This window comes from Falco rusticolus, chromosome 8 (assembly GCF_015220075.1).
Source record: "Falco rusticolus isolate bFalRus1 chromosome 8, bFalRus1.pri, whole genome shotgun sequence".
NCBI classification, from domain to species: domain Eukaryota; kingdom Metazoa; phylum Chordata; class Aves; order Falconiformes; family Falconidae; genus Falco; species Falco rusticolus.
Genome location: NC_051194.1, coordinates 687,360 through 707,253, shown reverse-complemented (window position 1 = coordinate 707,253; position 19,894 = coordinate 687,360). Strand labels below are relative to the sequence as shown.

Here is a 19,894-nt window from a genome sequence, read left to right as displayed (position 1 = left end):
GGGTGTGACACGCAGCATGAAGCAGCAGCAGAGGTAAAGAGTTGGAGAATGTTTTCTGTTCAGTGTGGCTTGCCCTAGACATAAAGGAAGGTATTAGATACAATAGAAGATGTGATTAAAATATATGAAATTATGAGGGAAAATCTTCAGTCTGTTGGCTAAAAGCTACAAAAATACACAAAAGGGGTGGTGAAGACTCGGATGATTTCTGTAGATCATTAGATCAATAAATTAGATTTGTGGACTAGAGCTAAATTGTAGTGACAAACATGGCTGTACCTCTGTGTGGGATACTTCAGGTGAGAACAACAGTCCTGAGCAGGATACGAAGCTGGAGGGAAAGGTGGAGATGTTAAGGCAGAGGGAAAGGTATGGCTGAAGGTATCTGGAATTGTGCATTTTAGGGGTTTAGATCTTGTTGCCACTGTGGTCAGGGACAGGTTTTCCCTTAAATAACAATTTCACCATGAAAGAAGAGCAGGCTGTTGGATTTGGGTTTGTTTGGGTTTTTTTTTTCCCTGTTTTTGTTGTTGTTGTTGTTGTTGTCTTTTGGGGTTTTTTTTGGTTTTGTTGTCTTCTGACAAGTTTGGACACCAGTGACAATTCAAGGATAAACTCACAGGCACTGTGGGACCTGCTGTGTGAGGTTTCATTGCCCAAAGCAATGGCAGAAGGATACCACATCTTTCATGCAATTGCTGTCAGCACTCAGGAGACACGGACAGGTCTCTGGTTATGGCAGTGACTTCTGGTCCCCATTCTCCCAGGCTGGAGGTTACCCGGCATCAGGGGCTGCTTCCCAGCTGCTCCCCTCCTTTACCACCTGATCCAGAGCACTGGAGTGCTGACTGAGAGGGGACACCACCGGCAAAGCCGCTGTAGTTACTACATGCTGGCACAGAGTTACTCACATGCCGAAACTTAGGCAAGCCAAGCGGCTGCACACCCGCATCCAGCATGGGGAACCAGCTGCTGCTTCGTGCCGGGGCTGGGGCAGCTCGTCCTGCAGTGTAGGCTGCCATGGTGGGTACAGAGCATGGCTGCCAGCATCCCAGCACTGCCCTTCCCGGGAGCTGGGCAAGGCACTTGCGGCCAGTCGTCTGGGTTGAAAGGATGGGCGGGCGCATCCAGGCTGCTAGTGCTGTTAATTGAGGGATTATTGAGTAGAGAGATATTTTTAATCCTTCTATTACTGAATGTGTGGGCATTGACCTTCACTGTCACCCATCCCAAGTTGTACATCACAGTCTAACCGTGTAATTCAGCAGGTCGGCAGCCTGACTGCATTAAGTGCTGGCAATCATGCTCCTGTTATTATTATTACAAAGCTGCAGCCTTGCCTGCATCCTCTGCATTCATTATCATTTTGCCTAAAGCCATGCTGTTTCAGCCCATGGTCTCTTCAGCTCCCACAGCTTTAGATTGAATTAACTCATTAATGCAAAAGGCCAGGGAGAGATCTGGTGGCAACAGGAAAAATTATGTTCCTCTCTCACATGGTTCTGTCATAGATGGTTACCCTAGCTGCACACCATGGGTTGCCTGAGCACTCTTTATACCTGTTTCTATCTGTCTCTCTACACTTCATACACCATCAAGAGTACAAAATAGGGAAAATTCTGTGGTTGTTCACAATGCTCACAGTAAAACAGAAAGTATCTTATGGCCAAGGAAAGAAGGGGGTCAGATGTAATGGTCCTAACAAATAAAGTAATCAAGATCTGTTCTTTTGGGCTAATGATGAAAATAAAAGCTCATAGCTATATGAGTAGCACCAGGTATTTTAGCACTGGCAATATCACTAAACTACATACTATTTCCAAGACATTATAGCAAAATTACACATATTAGATGTCTTTATTGGATTTTAAAAAAATAATTAGAGTATCTTAATAACAACTTCAAATAACACAGGCAAGATCATAGAGAAAGCAGAAATTACATTTTTGGTATGTGTCTATGAGCGCCTGCACTCTTTCAGGTGTCCTGGAAAGGGACTGTGCCATAGCAGGCTGCTAATTTAACTTGGGGGTTAACGTCTGTGACTAAATAAAAAAGACGGAAACTGCAGATTTATCTTTGGAGGTGCAGCCAAGGTCATCGCCGTCACCATCAACGTGTACAGTCCATTACACACTGGGAGCCCTTTATCTGTTTCTGCTCATCTGTTGCTGCCACTGATCGTCATTTTAGATCAGCTCATAAAGAGGGAATAACGGGTGGGGGGACCAAAGTTAATAATGACGTTAGGGTAGGATGAGCTGAAATAACTCCATTTCAGTGCTGAGGGATTAGGGTGTTCAGTTAGCCCGTCTCCCCTCTCCATCTCTCCTGCTGTCGGCGAGGGGGTAGTGGCAGAGCACAGCTTGGGTACGGGGGGCGTGCGGAGGGCCTCACCACCCTGGCTCCCTTCCCTCCCCTCCCTGCTGGGAAGGCTGACCTGCACCTCTTTTCCTGATGGTCCTTCTCCCCTGGGAGATCTCAGACCTCTCCGGGTTACTGTCTTATTAGCACAAAGCTGTCGATAGGCACTGTTCTGACCTCCAGGATTTCAGGATTACAGATTAAGTCTGGGATGTCAGAGCAAATGCAAGGGATAGCCCCATCACGTTATGTTCAGCAGCTCGGCAAATCCAGATGCTAAAGTATGTTTACACTGAAATGCCCTAAATAATTTTTGAGAGTGCAGTACTGCCTAAAGCTCAAAGACTTTTGTAAATACCTCCCAGTCGTTCAAGGGGTTAAATCTCAAGCAAAGTTTCTTCCCACATTCTTTCTGCTGGCCCAGCTCTATTTCATGGGTAAATGGACATTTGCAGGAATCACAGGTATTGGCTTCCTGGTTCCGTCAGCACTAAATCTTGAAATCGGGGAATGCTTTGCTTCAGCAAAGACTAAATAAAATCTGATAAAGGATTTTAGATTTGGCAGCTCGGTGCAGCAACCAGGCACACCTGACTGGAAATTTGATAAAACAAGATGGGTTTAGTACCTCTTGGCTACTGTTTGCTGTGATCTCTGGGGCAAAATAATCCTAATAGCCGTGCCATACTTTCTCGTCCCATAAAATGGGCATAATAATAAAAATACATCTGGAAGGATGCAAAATTTATGCCAGAGGGAGGATGTTTATGGCATTAATGTTTTTAGTGATTTTTAACGAGTCTCTGATGAAACCATTTTTCTCAAGCTTTTCTTCGGGAGGCAGCTAATTTACATGCAGTTAAATTGCTTCAAGTTTTGTTTGTCTTGCTGTGCTTTAAAAATTCTGAGCGTTTTGGGATAATTTTTCTGCCATTAGTGATATTTTTGTCATCACAGTCCTGCTTCGTGACTCAGTATTGCACCAACAACCCCGTTATAGAGCGGGATGCATTCACAGCCCGTGACGAGCGTGCAGCTCCTCTTCTCACTAAGCTTAGTGGATGTTTTCTCGTTAACTTAAATGGGCATAGAAGCAGGTTTTTATGTCCCCAACCACTTAACAGTTCAGCTGCCTGTGCTACACCACTGTGGGGAGTTTGCAGGACAGGGTTTGTTATTTAATTCTTATGTTTCAGATGGAGAAGAAAAACTAATATTTGTATCTGCAGAAAGCCCTGAGCTGAATAACACTGAGATGGAGTCACCAGGGCTCTTACTGCTGAGTGTCATGCTGCACCCTCACTAGCAAGAGGAAAGGACCAAGGATGATGGTCTCGCTTGGAGGGATCCCTCCCAGCAGGCACCTGCTGCACCCTCACTCCAGCGCTGCTCACCCTTACCCAGCGCTGTGCCTGCTGCATGCCTCAAGGCTGGCTGGGCGGTGTGCTGAGCAGGAAGGAGGGACGGGTTTGTGGTTAAGATGCAGCAGGTCTCAGGTGGTCTGTGCTTCTATTCCTACCCCCACTACTGATTCCCTGCTTGGCTTTAGTGAGTTATTTGGACCAAACACACCTCTGCTCAGGGTGCCTAGCACAGCTCACCTGAAGCTGGAGGGGACTCTTGCAGGGCTCAGTGGGGATAAATGTGAACTATGTCAAGCTGTGGTGACCCAGAGACAGAGGTGACATCCTCACTCAGTGCACATGGTGCTTGACAGGTTCTTATCTGCAATAACTCTTTCCGAGGGATGCATGCAATGCTATTCCTTGTCTGTCCTAGGTAGTATTTAAGAAATAAATACCAGAGTTCATACAGGCATCAGTGTTCATTAACTGCATGGGTCAAGGATACGAGGTGCCCTGTGTCAGGACTTTCCTTCAGAAAAAAAAAAAAAAAAGGGAAAAAAAAAAGCTTAAAAGAAATCCCAAACCATTTATTTTGGATTTTTTGTGGTTTTGACTGCCAGGCACAATGTGCAGCAGTGCCTGAAGGCTTGCCCAGCACTGCAGCCCAGCTGGGCTGCAAAAGGAGCTGTTTCAGGCTCTCTGCTGGCTCCAAACACATCATTTGCCAACAAAGACATGTGCAGGAATTACTGCTTCTATGCTGAGTGTATCTTCTCCTGCTGAGAAGAAAATGTGTGTTGGGAAAATGCTGCAAGGGCCTCCTGAAGTCGCCCTCTTAAAAGCAGTTTACAAAAGCTGGGTATCAGTCAGCTTGCAGAAAACCTTCCCTTTTGGCTCCCAGCTAAATGATTTTTGTCCTTCCCTTTGGAAAATTGTGCCTTCAATGTTCGACAAGTTGGAGCAAACAATACATGGACTCCAGGGTTAAATCTGTGCCAAGCAGTTCAATGGAGCTGGTCGCAAAATCAATAATTTTGGTGTCATTCACAAAGGTCTTGCCCCTCGGACACCTGTTGGGCCAAGGAGAAGCTCTTCTCCTCTTACATTGCTCTCCACGACCCTTCCATAGCCCTGTCTCTGGCTCTTCCAGCTGAAGGGCTGCTCTCTCCTCCCATCTTTCATGATTTCTGTTCCTGGTTTGCTCTCCATCTTGTAATCCTCCATCAAGCCTTTCTCTAGATGAATCTGCCTTTCCCCTGGCAAGTTCTCCCCCCTCAACACAGTAAGCCAGGTTGGAAGATGCCTCTGGAGGTCATCTGGTCCAGCCTCCCGCTCACGGCAGATGAATTTCCCCTCCGGATTCACACCCACCTCCACGAACATCTGAGCTGCCACTTTGCCATTCTCCTCTCAACCATGTAAATATTGCTTTCAGAGACCAGGCGACAGCAGGAGGACTATTTTTTAATACACACAATATTCTTGCTCAGGTTGGGAATGGACTGGATCAAAATCACACTTAGGTCCTGCCTACTCTAATTATGAGGGACCAAATTGCAAATTCCAAGTATTTTTTTCCTTTGTTAAATTTCTGCTAAGCTGATGGAGTCTCACCCTCTCATATTGTTGTGGCTAAAAAAAGGAATGGGCGGATTAAGTATGTAGCATAGCACTGACATCATGCCTAAAATCTACCAAATTTTCCTGCTTTTCCATTAACTTCCAATGGCTTATATATGTGCATAACTAGGCATGAAAATAAAGGGAAAAGTAGAGTGGCCAAGAAGTGAGACTTCAATGCCAGTGGTGGAATTTTAGGAATTGTTCTTATCTTTTAGCCTGGATCAATTTATCCCACCACACTTCTCTACAAGAGTTATTCTGCTTTTAATATTTCAAATCAATTGTTTGCAAAAGGTGTTGAGCTGACTGATCAGAAACAAGCAGAGCTCAGGCATCCCCGCTTCAGGTCATCAGTGTGTCCGCTGTGGGGGGACAGGGCCCCCCCTGCCAAGGGAAGGTGCCCTCAGCAGTGGTGCCACTGCAAAACTGCACCTTTGGTTTCATCACCTACTTTAAAAACGATTTTGAAGAGCTTTTGAGATCTAGAGTCTGGTTTGGTTTTTAATCAGTATCCTTGAACCCAGTTTCATCCTGGGTTCATTCCTTTCAGAATCCTCAAATTCAGAAATACTGCTGTTCAGATTTACATTTCTAATCTACACTTTTGATATTTTTATTGTATTTTTTTAATTACTTACATGATGCAAAGCTTTAGCTTGTCTTGAAATTCAACTTCTGCATTATATTTTTGATCTTGGAGTAGGATAGATTGATCACAGCAGAGTTGACATGTGCTGTCAAGAATAAAAAGTGAATATTTCAGTGTCCTTACTGGACAAAAACCCTCCTCCATCCCTGCAGCTCCCTGTGCTGGTGGCGGAAGAGGGACCAGGGAAGAAACACAGGGATAATCAGAAGATTATCTTCATGGCTTCGATGCAGAATTCCTTATTAATTCCACAGAGTTGTGGCTGGCCAGGTAACAGGTGTGTATTTAGCTGCCTAATAGCATATGTTCAAGGTGCAGCTTTGAAAAGACTGTCTCCCAAAATTGCAATCTGAACTGTCTGACTGGCGGCTGGGCTCGCCCACCCAGCTCTGGTTCCAGCACTGTTGGTCACACCGTGAGGATTAACGATGGTGTAACCAGCCAAGGACGGGGTCTTCTGTGGTCACCAGCCCCCCACCCCCCCACCCCCAAGTCCCCCACGACAGCATGAAGCTGGGGTGAGAGGCAGAGGGCTGTGAGAGGTGGCAAAGCACATGCACACGAGTGGCTTGGTCCAGGACGCACATACAAAGCCAAATGCCTTTTTTGTCTTTGGTCAATTTTTATTTATCAATAAAACAATACTACAAAACATGGGAAACATCTGCATTAAATACAGATCTGCTGTTACTTTGCCAGTTTTTAACCTGCTGTATTTACAGAGTTGACCCCTACGGACATTCCGACAGCAGGAGCCCAAGGGGTGGTCGCTGCAGCCAGAGGACAGGGCAGCACCAGCTCCTCGGCACCCAGTGGCAGCAATGGGAGAGAACAGTCAAGCAAGAAATAAGTATCTGCTGCTCTCAGCTCTCAGATGGGACTACCTCATTGTCTCAGTCCCCTGCAGTGGGTTTCCCCTTTGCCCTGCCCTCAGTGCAGTGGGGAGAGGCTGTTGCTGCAGGCTGGAGGGTGCACGGACCTGCATCCCAAACGCCACAGTCCCACCCGAGTCCTGCCCGTCTGGAAGGGAGCTTCCTTCTCCACTGGACCATTGAGCAAGCTGCTGACCTTGTTTGCTCTGGTTTTGGGGCACAGTAATAATGTATTCCCACACCTCTCAAGCTCAGGGATGACTTGCATGGTCAGACCTTACCCTGTCTGGACATCATGTCTTGTGGGAGTGGCTAAGGTCAGTGAGCAGAAAGGGTGGCATAGGTACTAACCAGCAGCTTTCCCATCCCAGACCTCCTCTGTGTATTAAGTGCTTGGACAGCTTGTCATTTTGGGTGTCTTCTCCTCTGACAAGGGTTGGAACAAGTGATGAGTTCATGCCTTTTTTCCCACCATGACTTACCTGTGTGGCTGGCAGCAGCATGACTTGCAGGCACAGAGCAAGTCTGGACCTGAGGTGCTGCTCAGCCTGACTGCAAGCTAGAACGACTGTAACTCGATCAGCAAGAAAAAGATAGATATATATATATATATATATGTATATATAATCTCCTTCAATTATATAGTTGTAAGGCAAATTAAAATTATTTTCTGATACTACCTGGTACCAAAGAGAATTACTCCTACTTTCCATGCACATCATACAGTGCTGCATAGGGAAGGTAATTAAATCCTCACTAATTATCATACAGGTATTCTAACCTGAATACCCATTGCTCTTTCACAACTGCCCTGACATGAAAAGAAGACAAGACAGTACCCAGAGGTGCTAGGAATAGCAAAATTCAGCTTTCTACCCTAGAAAACATGGGAAGCTACAGAGTTTAGCTCAGGATAGAAGTGTGCCCCGACGGGGAGAAGACCCTGCCACCACACCAGAGATCTCATTTGCTTCCCATGCGTCCTCCTCCTTTTCAGACTGGAAGGATTTGGAGAGATGGGGAGTGAGATCAAACCCCAGAGAGTGGTGAAGTGGGGGGAGCTGGACCCAGAGCCTGGGCTGAGTCAGACCAATGCCTCGGAACATTTCTTCTTCCTCCCAACTGCTGCAATTTGTCTTCACCTCAGCAGCTGGTAAAGGAGAGCAAGCTGGGTTTTTTCTTTCCACATGAAAGGGAATGAGGACAATAATACGTTCCATAATGGTTCAGCTTTTCTTGAGATCTAGGGCACTGGGCAGAGGCTGCTAACTGGCACTTGGCTGAGCAGCCCCACATGTGTGCCCTGGAGGGGATTGTCTGTTCACACCTCATCCCCAAGCCCCTACAATCACGACACCTCTGTGACAGGGCACGTTCGCTGAGCACAGCTTCTCTAGAACTACCACTACATTGCCTAAGACATAATAAGTACTATCATAATTAAATAAAGACAAAAGAAGTGCAAGAACAGGGGCAGAGCTATGGCTCTGCATGTGGTCTCTTGAGCCACCAAAGGAAAGCAGATAATTTTTACAAACAAAACTTTGATCTTCAACTGATGCCTTTTATTTTCTCTTTATCTGTCTGCCCAGGCAGTGGCAATAGCCTAGGACTTCTAACTACACCTCCCAAAAGCTCAGAGGTCTTAAAGGAGTTTCTTCCTGGGACAAATGAGTACACTCGTCCTCAGGGGTCTCAGACGAGATGCCCTGTGGCCCCAGAGCCATCTCTCTGTGCAGGTGTGTGCATCCCCCAAACCCCACTTAAGCCCCAAAGCATGTCTTAAATCAAGACAGGCAAACAGGTAGAGCTGCTTAAAATATTTTCAGCAAGATGTGCCATTTTGAAAAAGCCCCAGTGTATCACAAAGGCGTACAGATGTTGGAAGGAGGGGGGGTTGTCCTTTAATAACAGATGTTCAGGCTTGTGAGCAGCAGCTGTGCTCACAGGGGGCTCTCAGCGAGCCCACCCACCGCCTACCAGCATCCCTGCCGTGGGGCGAAAGCAGGTAGCCAGGATGGGGGAACACGAGGTGCATGGAAATAAGTACATTCAGGAATGCAGGTGAGTCTGGGAAACAGTCCTGGATGGGAGAAAAAAAAATGTGTGGAAGGGGGACATGGTTAAATGTGCAAAAATGCATACATTGCCATTCTAAAAGTGAAGGATTTCAACTTTTGTTTCACAAGTTCTCATTTTTCAGTTTTAAACTGAAAATTCAAACTAATTCAAACAAAAGAAGAGCAAAAATGGCTGTAATAAATCATTATTAATTTCTTTTCTGTTTGAAGTGAAACATTCCTTGCATTTCAGGTTAGACCAAGTCATATTGGTAGTTTCATGTTTAAAAAAAAAGAAAACCTTCAATTTTTTTGTTCATTCTGAACTGTCTTTTAAGAAAAAAACTAAATCAGTCAGCAAAGTAAAAATCCACTGGTCACAAAAATCTTGTCCACACACAAATGCAACAGCTGCAGAGACACCTGCCATCCAGCTATTTTCAGCTACTGGCTCATGTTACTGGCACTGAAAACCTACAGCAATTTATATATATGCCATTTGGATAAAAAAGTGTACCTGGAGAAATAATCTGTACCATTTCTGACAAAAAAAATGGTGATAGCAGCATCATTAGTTGTTTTATTTGTATGAAGATGAATGCACTACCATGTGAGCTGACCTTCATCATCCACCCTCCAAGCCGCTGTGTCCCATACGAGCCCCAGCTGAATCAGCCCCAGAAGAGGACGATGCTGCTGCCTACCCGACAAGAATGAGCCAGCAACGAACTCTGGGTTCCAAATGCTACCCGGCAGAAAGCAGGCAGGTAAACTGGGTTAGAGACCACCAGGGTTGTTTAGAAACAGCAGCAGAACTGTCTTCTCATTTCATGCCTGCACCTTCACCCCATCTCCTTGGGTCCAGACAAGGGGTGGTAAATTTGGGAGAAGCTCACCCAAGAGCTGTGATGGCAGTTTAGGGAGGGGAGGGCCCCGGCTGCGGGCTCTGCAGGTGTTGGCATGCTGTCACCAATACAGACGGCAGGCATCTTCTGCAGAGTCATCATCCGCTGGGGTGGGAATCACATTATCATCTGGCTCATGGTCCTTCAAGCGCCGGCCATTAGCAGGCTGCCAGCGGAGCGAGCTGGTGCAGCAAGCTGTGACTACTGCACGGCGCTCGGCGAGCATCACGCCTCGCCATCTGAGAAGACATAACTTCCAGAAATGCTTTGCTTTCCATATGCTTGTGCAGATACTGTAACATCCAAATCCCTGTTATGGTGAAGCACCATATGGGAGAAGCTGCAAAGATGGGATCTTTCACCTTCTCCCAGGAAGGGGCCATGGGAGAAGAGGCCTCCTCCGAAGAATAGCCAAGTACCACAGATTAAAGATAATAATAATAAAAAAAAATCATCCCAGGATACTCAGCCCCGCCCCCCAGGTGAGTAATTGCCTGCTTTTCTGGCTTTTTCAGAGCCAGCTTGCCTACAGTGATGCTTCTGGATTTGCATTGCGTTAGTGTGTGTACATGGCTGGAAAAGCAATGAGAGCCAGGCCACCCGGAGCAGTGATGACAGCAGTGCTGAGCCCTGATTACCCCCCAGACAGCTGTGCAGAAAGGAAGAAGAGATAACAATAAACCCAAATTATGAGTCTGTCATTCCAAGAACAGCACTGCTGGGGAAGAGGATGGCAAATGGCTCCTTCCCAGCCCTGGGAGCCTTCCTCTCTTTCCATCTTTGCAGCAGCTGTGCACTCTGGGACCTGCCTGGGATGGATGGCATGGGGACCAGCACTGAGAAAAGCCACAGCTGGCTGCCTCTCCACATCCAGAAGAGATATCCTGCCTTTCCTTCTGCATCCTTATCCTCCTGCCATGCCCTGCACTTTCTCCACTTGTGACTCAGCCACTGGCTGTAATGAAGCCATCCTTTGCCAAAGCATCTTTAAAATGACAGAGGATAAAAGTATTTCAAAGTGTTCTTGGAAATACTCTGGCAGGTGGCCCTGATGCAATGATGGCTTTTCCAAAAGTATTGCTGCTGGTGACAGTATTCCCAAAGCACGGCATCAGAAAATCCCTGCTCAAGACAGGGAGGCAGAAGAATCTCACCCTGCGATCACTGAACTCTTATTTTCACCCCAACCCAGAAATCAGCGAGGAGAAAAAAACCCACTGCTTTCAAGGGAGAGCAACCCCCAGCCTGCAGGGAACTGGTTAACATGAACTGATGCTAAATCACAGTGGGCAAGAGAGCATGTATGTATCTATCCGTGTATTTGTGTGTGTGTGTATATATATATGACAGTTGAAGGATACCAACTTATTTATTCTTGTCTGTGCTCTTACAGTGTATATGCACTGATTTATTTGAATGGCAAGACACAAATTAGTTGCAGTTTTCAGCCACCCAATGCCACAACACTGATAACTGTACTTTTCACCAGCATATTGTATAACACCTAACCCGCACATGTAAATGATTAATATGGAGTGGCTCCCTTCACTTATCATCATCCTAAACAAAAGGTCATCTCTTCTGCCAGCAGTGACGCTGGAACAGAAGGCAATAGCAACACTTCCATTTACCACCTCCGAGCCTCTATAAATAGGCAATTTTGTTAGCAGTTGGACCACAGCTACCTGGCAGGTGCCATTGCATGAATGACTCCACACCGGTCACAGCTATGACTTGTGTGGTTTTTTCCAAGGTGTCTCTCTTTCTGTCATGGTGTTATTTGTACCAGGGAAATACAGCAGGCTAAAAGCTACATGATTTTTTTTTTTTTACATACCACAGTAGAAACAGTTACCGAGTTATATTTGTCAGAGTCACAGTAGTTTATGCATATTTGCTATTCACAGACTGCAGAATATTGCCAATAACCTCACTGGTGGAGACTGACAACACGGAGATACATGCATTCATGTGAGACCATAATCAATGATGTCTATACTGTATTAAGCACATTCATTTTTTTTAAACACCTTCCAGTAAAATCAATTCCTTTAAATTTGTAGTTAAAACTTTTGTTTTTTTCCACAATTACGCACAAAATAACCTGTAAACAATTTGACATTACACTTATGTACAGTGAACCACGTTGGAAAGTAGAGGTAATTCAGTGGGTGCCACTTAATCTACATCAATGTGCAACAGACTGACTCAGCCTCAGCAAAGTCATTAAGTGCTTGTATGAGGTCCGAAAATGTAACATAAGCAAGGCCCCGAGTAGATCACAAAATCACCAAACCCCCCTCTAAATCCTCTGTTGGCTGGGAAAATACTGCCCTTACAGCACCCACCCCTCTAACACGGGTATGTTAGTATAAACCAAAGCGCCTGGGTCAGATCACGTCCTGCAAAGGCAGGGAAGGGGCCAGCCCCCGCCACTGCCCTGCACCTGCCCCTCGGGCCAGGGCGGCTTGGCCAGAGGAGATGCACAAACGGACGTCAGGAAGGGACATCAGGAAGGGACCCCCCCTGCTGAAGACCAACAATTCCCATCCAACCACCTGGGCCCTGCCATCATCCTTCTGCTTCATGTTGGTAAGTTTTGTCTGTTTAGTTCTGAATTCTGCTTTTTCGTGTTTGCGTTATCATTGCTATAGTTTAAAATCTGTAATATCATACTTATAAACTGATTTTTTAGCTAAGTGATATCGATGCCAAGAAAAATAAAGAATGTCTTTTTATAATATAAATAATTTAAAAGTGCTTTTTTGTTCTTTTACTATTAATCTACAAAACCCCGTTGGGGCATAAACTATCCATAAGACTGGACAATTATTTTGTACCATGATATACATGGGGCCTTATGCATAAAGTACTCTGAAAGTCAAGTTCACGTGCATACTCGCAATGGTGGAAAGGGCTTCAGGGCAGGGTAAGAAGTTGGAAAGGTTTCTCCACCTTTCTGGGGCTAGGAGAGCAGTGTGAGACATGGCTGAAGGTCTTGGGTACAATATGGTCATTGCCAATAGAAATCAACCCTGTTTTCCACTTCAGCCCAAAACTTTGCAAATAAAACGAATAAATGGACTCACAAAACTAGAATTAAAACCCCAAGCCATTCTCCAGAGTGCTGTGCAGCCTTTACATTGTGTGTGCAGATGATTTAGGGAAAAAGTAAAATAATTTGGTCCCCATGGGTCAATGTAAACTCACATGTTCTCCCTTTGCCTCCCCCTAACGCTTTGAGTCATGCTCAGGTGTCTGTCTCGAGGCATTGGGGCATGTAACCAAGCCCTTGGAAAACTGGTATTTCTGGCCATGAGAGGTGTCAGCAGGCATGGGCTGCCAGGGCCAGTGGGATACACGTGGCTGGGATGGGAGCTGAGCGGAGCCCAGCTGGGCTGAGCCCAGGTGCCAGCAGCACCGGCGGCCAGGAGGGAGAGGGAAGGCTGTATCACCCACCTGCAAGGCATGCATCCCGTGGTGCACTTGTGCAGGGGTACGGATGCCTACCACGCTCCTTCAGCCCACCAAGCAGAGCTTAAGCAAGACTACTAAACAGACCATGATAATTAGAGGTCGGCTATGCAAGACCATCACCGAATGAGCAGACCTATTTGCCATATGCAGAGGTGATGAACATTGTGAGCTACGTAAGTGGATGTGTATCTATTACAGCTTAATGGCTTTCTCTCATCCTCACTGACACAAGTGCCCATTTTTCTTAAGAAAAGGTGTTTTAGTAGAGTCTCAGTCCTACTGAAGTCAATGTAAGTTTTAAAATTAGTTTCAACAGAACTTGTATTTGCCCTTTGTCATGTGTGGAAAGTAGCTCAAAGCCTAGTTTACTCCCCAGATATTTTAGAAAGAATAAAGTACTCTGTTAACTGAGTTTCATTTCGGCTTGCTACCGACAAGTGACCAAAAATGTCTTAGGGACAGGCACGGCTTCTCTCACTGAAAAAAAGTAGAATTGAGCTGAATATTTTTAGACCTCAAAACCCAGCTACCTTTTAGACAATCTATTATTCCAGTCTCATTTTTCCCCACTGCATTGCATCCGTCTCCCTTTGTCCCCTCACTGCTTCATTTCAGCAGTTGAGTAGCGGGGGGCTGCAGCCCACCACCCCTGCACAGCTCCAGGGGAAGACCTGGGAGTGAGGAAGGTGCTGAGCACCCGCCCTGTTTCCCTACTTGTGCCCAGCTGACGGTTTGGTTTGAGGTACCGTTTTGATACCCACCCACTGCAGTGATTTCTCCCACCCCTTCTAACAATGGGTGCTGCTGCATCCTGCAGATGGGGGAGAACAACCTGGCCAAAAAGGTGCATGTATCTACCTATCTATGTATATGTACGTATGTGTGTATGACATTTTTTATGTACGTGTGCATGACGTTTTGGGGGGAAGACGTCTTCCAGAATTAACACATCACCTTGCTGTACAGGGAGGACCCCCCAGCAGCAGGAGGTTTGGTTCTTTCTCCTGACCTCCCGCTGCCTGCATGTGAACTACAGGGCCGTCGTGGAGCAGAACTTTTAATACCCTGGCGCCTGTCTCTACCAGCCCACGAGTCTTCCACACCGCTGCTTGGTGCCCCCATGCAGGGGCTTGTGCTGGCAGGGTCATGTGCCCAGCAGTGGCCCTGCAGCTGCATGATGGTGGTGGGACAAGGTGCCCAAAGCGTGGCTCTTTGGTGGGCTGCAGTTCTCGCCGTGGGGTGTTGGTGGTCCAGAGAAAAGCAGCGAGGCAAGGAGGGAGAGGAGGGGACGACCTTTGAGCAGCAGTAACGGATGCTGTGCAGCATCCAGCATTTAGGCTAACCCCTGCCAGGGAGGGGAGAGCGGCTCCCCACCATTGCTCCTCTACAGCAGAGGCTCTTCCACCTAGAGCCTGCCAGCCAGCCTTAATAGCAAAAAGCCTCGAAGCACAGCCCCCAGCTCCTGCATCGAGCCACCCGTAAAACAGCTGCAGCAGGAGGTTAGACCAAAACTAGATCCCTGCAGTAACACAGCAGAAAGTGCATATGAACACACACACACACACACGAGTGTGCACACACACGCCTGGGCACCTCTTCTCCTTCGGCTGCATACTAAATTGTGTTTCCTAGCAGGTTTGGCCTGCCTGTGATTACTAAAGTTTAAGACCTTTATTTCTGTAGCACTGGAGAGTAATAACCATTTCACAGAATCATAGATTCATAGAATAAAGGCCACATAAATCAAGCCCATTCCAGCACATTTCATTTGGTCTAATTCTTCTATAGTTATTAATCATCGTGCAATTCTGTGCAACCTGAACGTCAGTCTGGGAACACACGTGTGTGCGCACGCACACACATTCACATACACCCCACCCTACGCCCCAGCGCCTGTTCTTTACTCTGTCGTATGTATTTTATATTTGTGGTATTAAAAAGAGATGGGGAATTACGTGGACTGGTGGGAAGGACAAGGTTTTAGTTGCAGCCTGGTACTGAGGAAGAGGGATGATCCATCCCGAACTGCACACTCAGCTGAAATCCTGAGGAAGAGCCCTATCTGTTCCCCAGTTTTATTTGCTTGCTGCCAGAGCAGTGGGGAAAGATGCAGGAAATGCTCAGTAGGAAAAGAAAAATGCTATAAACAAACCAACGAATAACTAAGAGGAGCCAAATCTGTGGATCTTGTGCAAAACATTGATTTCCATGTGAAAATGTGCTTTGTGAGCAGGTAAGTGCAGGGCTGCACAACTACCATGCCTGAACTCGAGTGTGAGTGAATGAATGACTTAAAACCTGAATTGGTTCTAGAGCCTGATCCCAAAAAGCACTGGGTTTTCTCAGCGAGCCCAGCATTTCCAGGTCAGACCCTCTACTTTACAAGCCTCACTCTGCGTTACCAACACTGCATGTTCACTGTAAGAAATAGCACGCCTCTCATGCATAAAAACTCAGCAGAGATGATGCCAAGCTGCCACATCTAAGCCCTGTTCTCCAAAGACTGGGAGATGTATTGCTGGGAGGGCTTTTCCCCCTCCCTAAAGCAAGCTCATGCTTATGGATCACTCTGGACAAGTATTGCTACCTTTTTTGCTGGTAAAATTTGCATCCTCACCAATAAACACCTGTATGACGTCTGCAGCCAAGCAATGGGTGTGAACCCCTGCCTGTGTACTCACACAGACTTTACAGCTCTTCTGGCAAAACAAAAATGCCACAGCCAGATGTGTGGGTGCGATGAAGCCCTGCAAGCATGAAGGTACCACCTTGCTGAAACTGCATGAAGATCAACAAAAATAATCTGTGTGTGCTTGACATCATCTCCCGCAGCAGTCTGAAATTTAAGAGAGGGGAAGCCCTGGAACCTGCAGGATGCTAAATAAGTCAGAATCAAAGTGCTTTTTGTTACCAGCACTATCACTTCCCATATAATCTCCTTCTTCTTTTAGAAAATGAATAATATATTTCAAATACTCTAGCTGGTTTGTTCTCAGCTATGGCCGAAATAGGTTTGCTGGAGCAATTCATTTTTCCATCACTCTCTGTGGCTCACTCACCCTGGCAGCCCAAGCTCATTCCTGAGCCAGGCCCCTCTGACCTGAACCCCCCTGACGCTTACCTGCCCCAGGTTTTGCTGGCCCTATGCCTTTGACCACTTGCTTACACTTGGTTCCTGGGCACTCTTGGGACGCTGCTGCTGTGCTCATGCTTTACCCAGCAAGGAGGGCCTGCTGCACTCCGCAAGACTGACCTCTTCCCCTTCCCCAAGCTCCCACGCCCTAGGGGGCTGTGGGCTGCAGGACCTCCACTCCAGTCAGTGCAGGACCAGTCTTTTCCACAGCTCCCTGCTGGCATGTGGTGAATAACACATGACAAGCAGCACAGTTTGTTGAGTAACATCCCGTTGCTGGCCGTGAACAGGATTGATGCTGAGACGGACATCTGCAGGAGGGGATACGGGTACCTCCTTCTGAGGGCTGCATTTGCTCTTGAAGTGCACATGGCTGGAATGGTGCTGCTCCTGACCTCTAGCAATTGAACCACTGCCAGTCAAAGCACTAAACCTGGCTTGTTAGGCAGAAAATTTCTGGTGCTTGCTTCTGTGCCGGACAGGAACCAGTGCCCATTCTCCCTGCCAGCTGCGGCCAAACACCCCTGGCACATGTGCCTGGCAAGCCTGCAGAAACCAGCCATCCTCACCAGCACAACCACTCTGCCTGCTTCCACACTCGACCCTGGAAGAATTCCTACAGCTTTCCAACTGTGATCATCACACATTTAACCCACTGGCACAGGAGAGCCTTGAGAAACACAAGAGGTGTGGGGAGGATACAGAGGGAACAAGATCATCAGAAACAAATGGAGTATTTTGCTGATGGCAACAAGGACCCACACACTGTTCCCTGGTCTCTACTGAAATGCATTTACAGTGTCTCAGAGAAGGGAGGGAAAGAGAGGGAGTGGGGGAGAGAGACAGTGAGATGGGTTTTCTACTGTTCAACTCTCAAAGACCTGAAGAAGAAACGGAACATCCATAGACTGCTAAAAAATGCTCTTTTCTGAGAAAGTGCAGTTATAAGGAGAGAGCCAGAAATCTTTAAGCAATATATATCGATATATATATACATATATATATACACAGAGATATATATACACACATATATATATATGCACATATATATATACACATGCTTAAGGTAAACTGTCATGGCATAGCTTGTTTCTTTGAGCTGTGTATGCCCCTCCAAACAAACTCACTACAAGGAGAACACAGAAGGCATGCAGTCCACAGACACCCCTGGACACTGACTGCTCACGTGCCATGTTCCCACCGGCATCAGCAGCATCCGCATATGAGCATCTCTTGTTGGTATGGTTGTGCCCTTAAGGTATTCAGCTTGTGTAAGACTCAGAGTTTACGAATAAAAGCGTTTGTCATTGTGCTTCCATGACTGGAAAAATATTGTTACCCTATGACTGTAAATGTTAAGGTGAAATAGGCAAATTAGGCAGTACTATAGAGATGGATTTTTTTTTTTTTGTGAGCTAACAAATAATTATTATTGGGAATTATTTTTTTTATCACTTAGAATCTTGCTCTAATGGTAATAAGGTTGTGTGCTTTCCCCACCCTGAGCCTATAGGTGGTACTTCCGCAGGAGTTCAGATTGCCAGGGATGTTTCCTTTCTGGAAACCTGTCTGGGATTTTGATTTTGAGGAAATCCTGGATACATTTTTCTAGCTCCTCCTCAATGGACAGCTTCTCCTTCACTGCTTTTTTCTTGTTGGAGTTGGACTCCCGGGAGCCAGAAGTGAGAGTCCGGAGCAGGTCACTCTTTCTCCGGATCTCAGACTGTTGCAGCAGCTGCACCGGCCCCTTCTTGGCCGGCCGGTCCAGAGTCTGTATGTTGGGCTGGCGGGTGACAGGGCCACAGATGACGGTCTCCTGGGGGGAGCTGGCCTCCGACTGGCTGTCGCAGCTTGATGTCGACAGCTCATTGCATGACGTGCCGCTCTCTCCCTCCTTGTCGCCTTTGTCATTCTTGCAGCAGCAGTCACAGTGGGACGAGGACCACCGGGAAGGCTCACCTGCAAGAGGAACAGAGAGCGTCCTGGTGTTACCGACAGCTCCAAACCCCCTGCCTGCACCCAGAAACAGGCTGCTCACCCACCACTGGGCTCGCTGCTGCCTGCCGAGACCTGCGGGAACTGGGAGTGACACAGCCTGCCAGCGCGGCAGGAAACCTCTCTGGGAGCTTTCCTGGATGTCACACAGACTGTCAGCAAAACCTCCACTTGGTCTCAAGTGGGAGATGATTTCCATTAACATTGGAGCTCCTTCAACTGCTCCACTAACGTGTTGCTCAGGTCCCATGAGGGTCCCCTGAGATATCCAGCACATGTCTGAAAGTTTTCTGAGATCCTCAATGAGAAACAGTCACTGGAAGATTCAGCCAGGTGTTTAACCAGAGCAAGCAAACATCCCTGCAGGAACCCTAATTGCTTTTCAAGCTTGTCATGATTTGCTACTACCTCTACCCACCAGCCCCAGGGCAAACCCTGAGCAGATCACAGGGAGGTTTTTCTCCCCTAAGAGAAAATCCTGATGAAGTGCACATAAATTTTGCCTAAGGAAAGACAAAGAAAAAACAGAATGGGGACTTCAGATTTTGTCATTCCCAATCCATTCCTCCACGTTTTACCTGTATATGGGGCTCCTTTGAAGCCAATAAATTCATAGGTGTGAACAGAGGTTACAGGGCCAAGGCCAAGGTTACGAGTTCAAAACAGACAAATAAATGATGAACTTTTGGCTGCCAAAGCCCAGGTGGCAAAGCCTGCTGCCCATTCCCACCCCAGCCACCGTCCCTGCAAAACACAACGGGTTCAACAGCTCATGCTGGCACTGGTCTTCCCGGGGTCTGCGCTTAATGAGGGCAAGCCTGGACAGAAAAGACTAAAGTTTGTTCATACAGGAAGGGTCTGTCTGTGTTGGTGTGTGCAGGAGTTAAGGTGGTACCCGAGGTGGCTGAGGCACTGACAGGTCTCACCTGACAATCCCAGGCTGCTTAAATCTCACCGAACCCTCCTAGCCTCATCATTTTTCTGCCTTTAAAAGGACAGTGTCAAATACACTGTTAATTCCAACCTATCTCGTTTTTATCCTGTTTGCCATGGTTAAAACCGAAGACCCATGGATTCTGCAATAATCTTCTGTGCACAATTACACCCAACTGCAGAGTCCTACTCCTCATTAGCAACCACACGTAACAAACCAGTGTAGGCAAACATCCTGCCACAGGCTCTGCCCCACAACAGACCAGTGTAAGCAACACGGCGTGGGCCAGCAGCTCTCCTGTACAGCAGAGATGGAATTCCAGCCCCACTGCAGGGGCAGGACCCATCACCGTTCCACAGGGGCATCACCGCTGTTCTGGGGCATTTCACTGCAGCCCCAAAGGCAAGCTGGCTCACAGCAAACACCCCGCAGGGAGAATCACGCTGGTGCCAGGCTCAGAGCCACCCCACCAGTGGGTTTGTTGGCAGACAGGTTATACCAGGCTTGCTCCCTCCGTCTTCTGCCAGCACAACATG

The 19,894-nt window shown here is 47.1% G+C and overlaps 1 protein-coding gene across 3 annotated transcripts in view; it reads right to left on the bottom strand.

The window, feature by feature from the left end:
• Window positions 1–11,637: 11,637 nt before the first annotated feature.
• Window positions 11,638–19,894, bottom strand: part of KCTD16 (potassium channel tetramerization domain containing 16) — a 90,085-nt gene continuing 81,828 nt past the window's right edge. For all 3 annotated transcript variants that reach the window (XM_037396401.1, XM_037396400.1, XM_037396402.1), the window contains exon 3: window positions 11,638–18,388. In XM_037396401.1, the coding sequence (XP_037252298.1) occupies window positions 17,937–18,388 (452 nt within the window). In that variant the 3' untranslated portion in view covers window positions 11,638–17,936. The remainder of the gene's footprint in view (window positions 18,389–19,894) is intronic.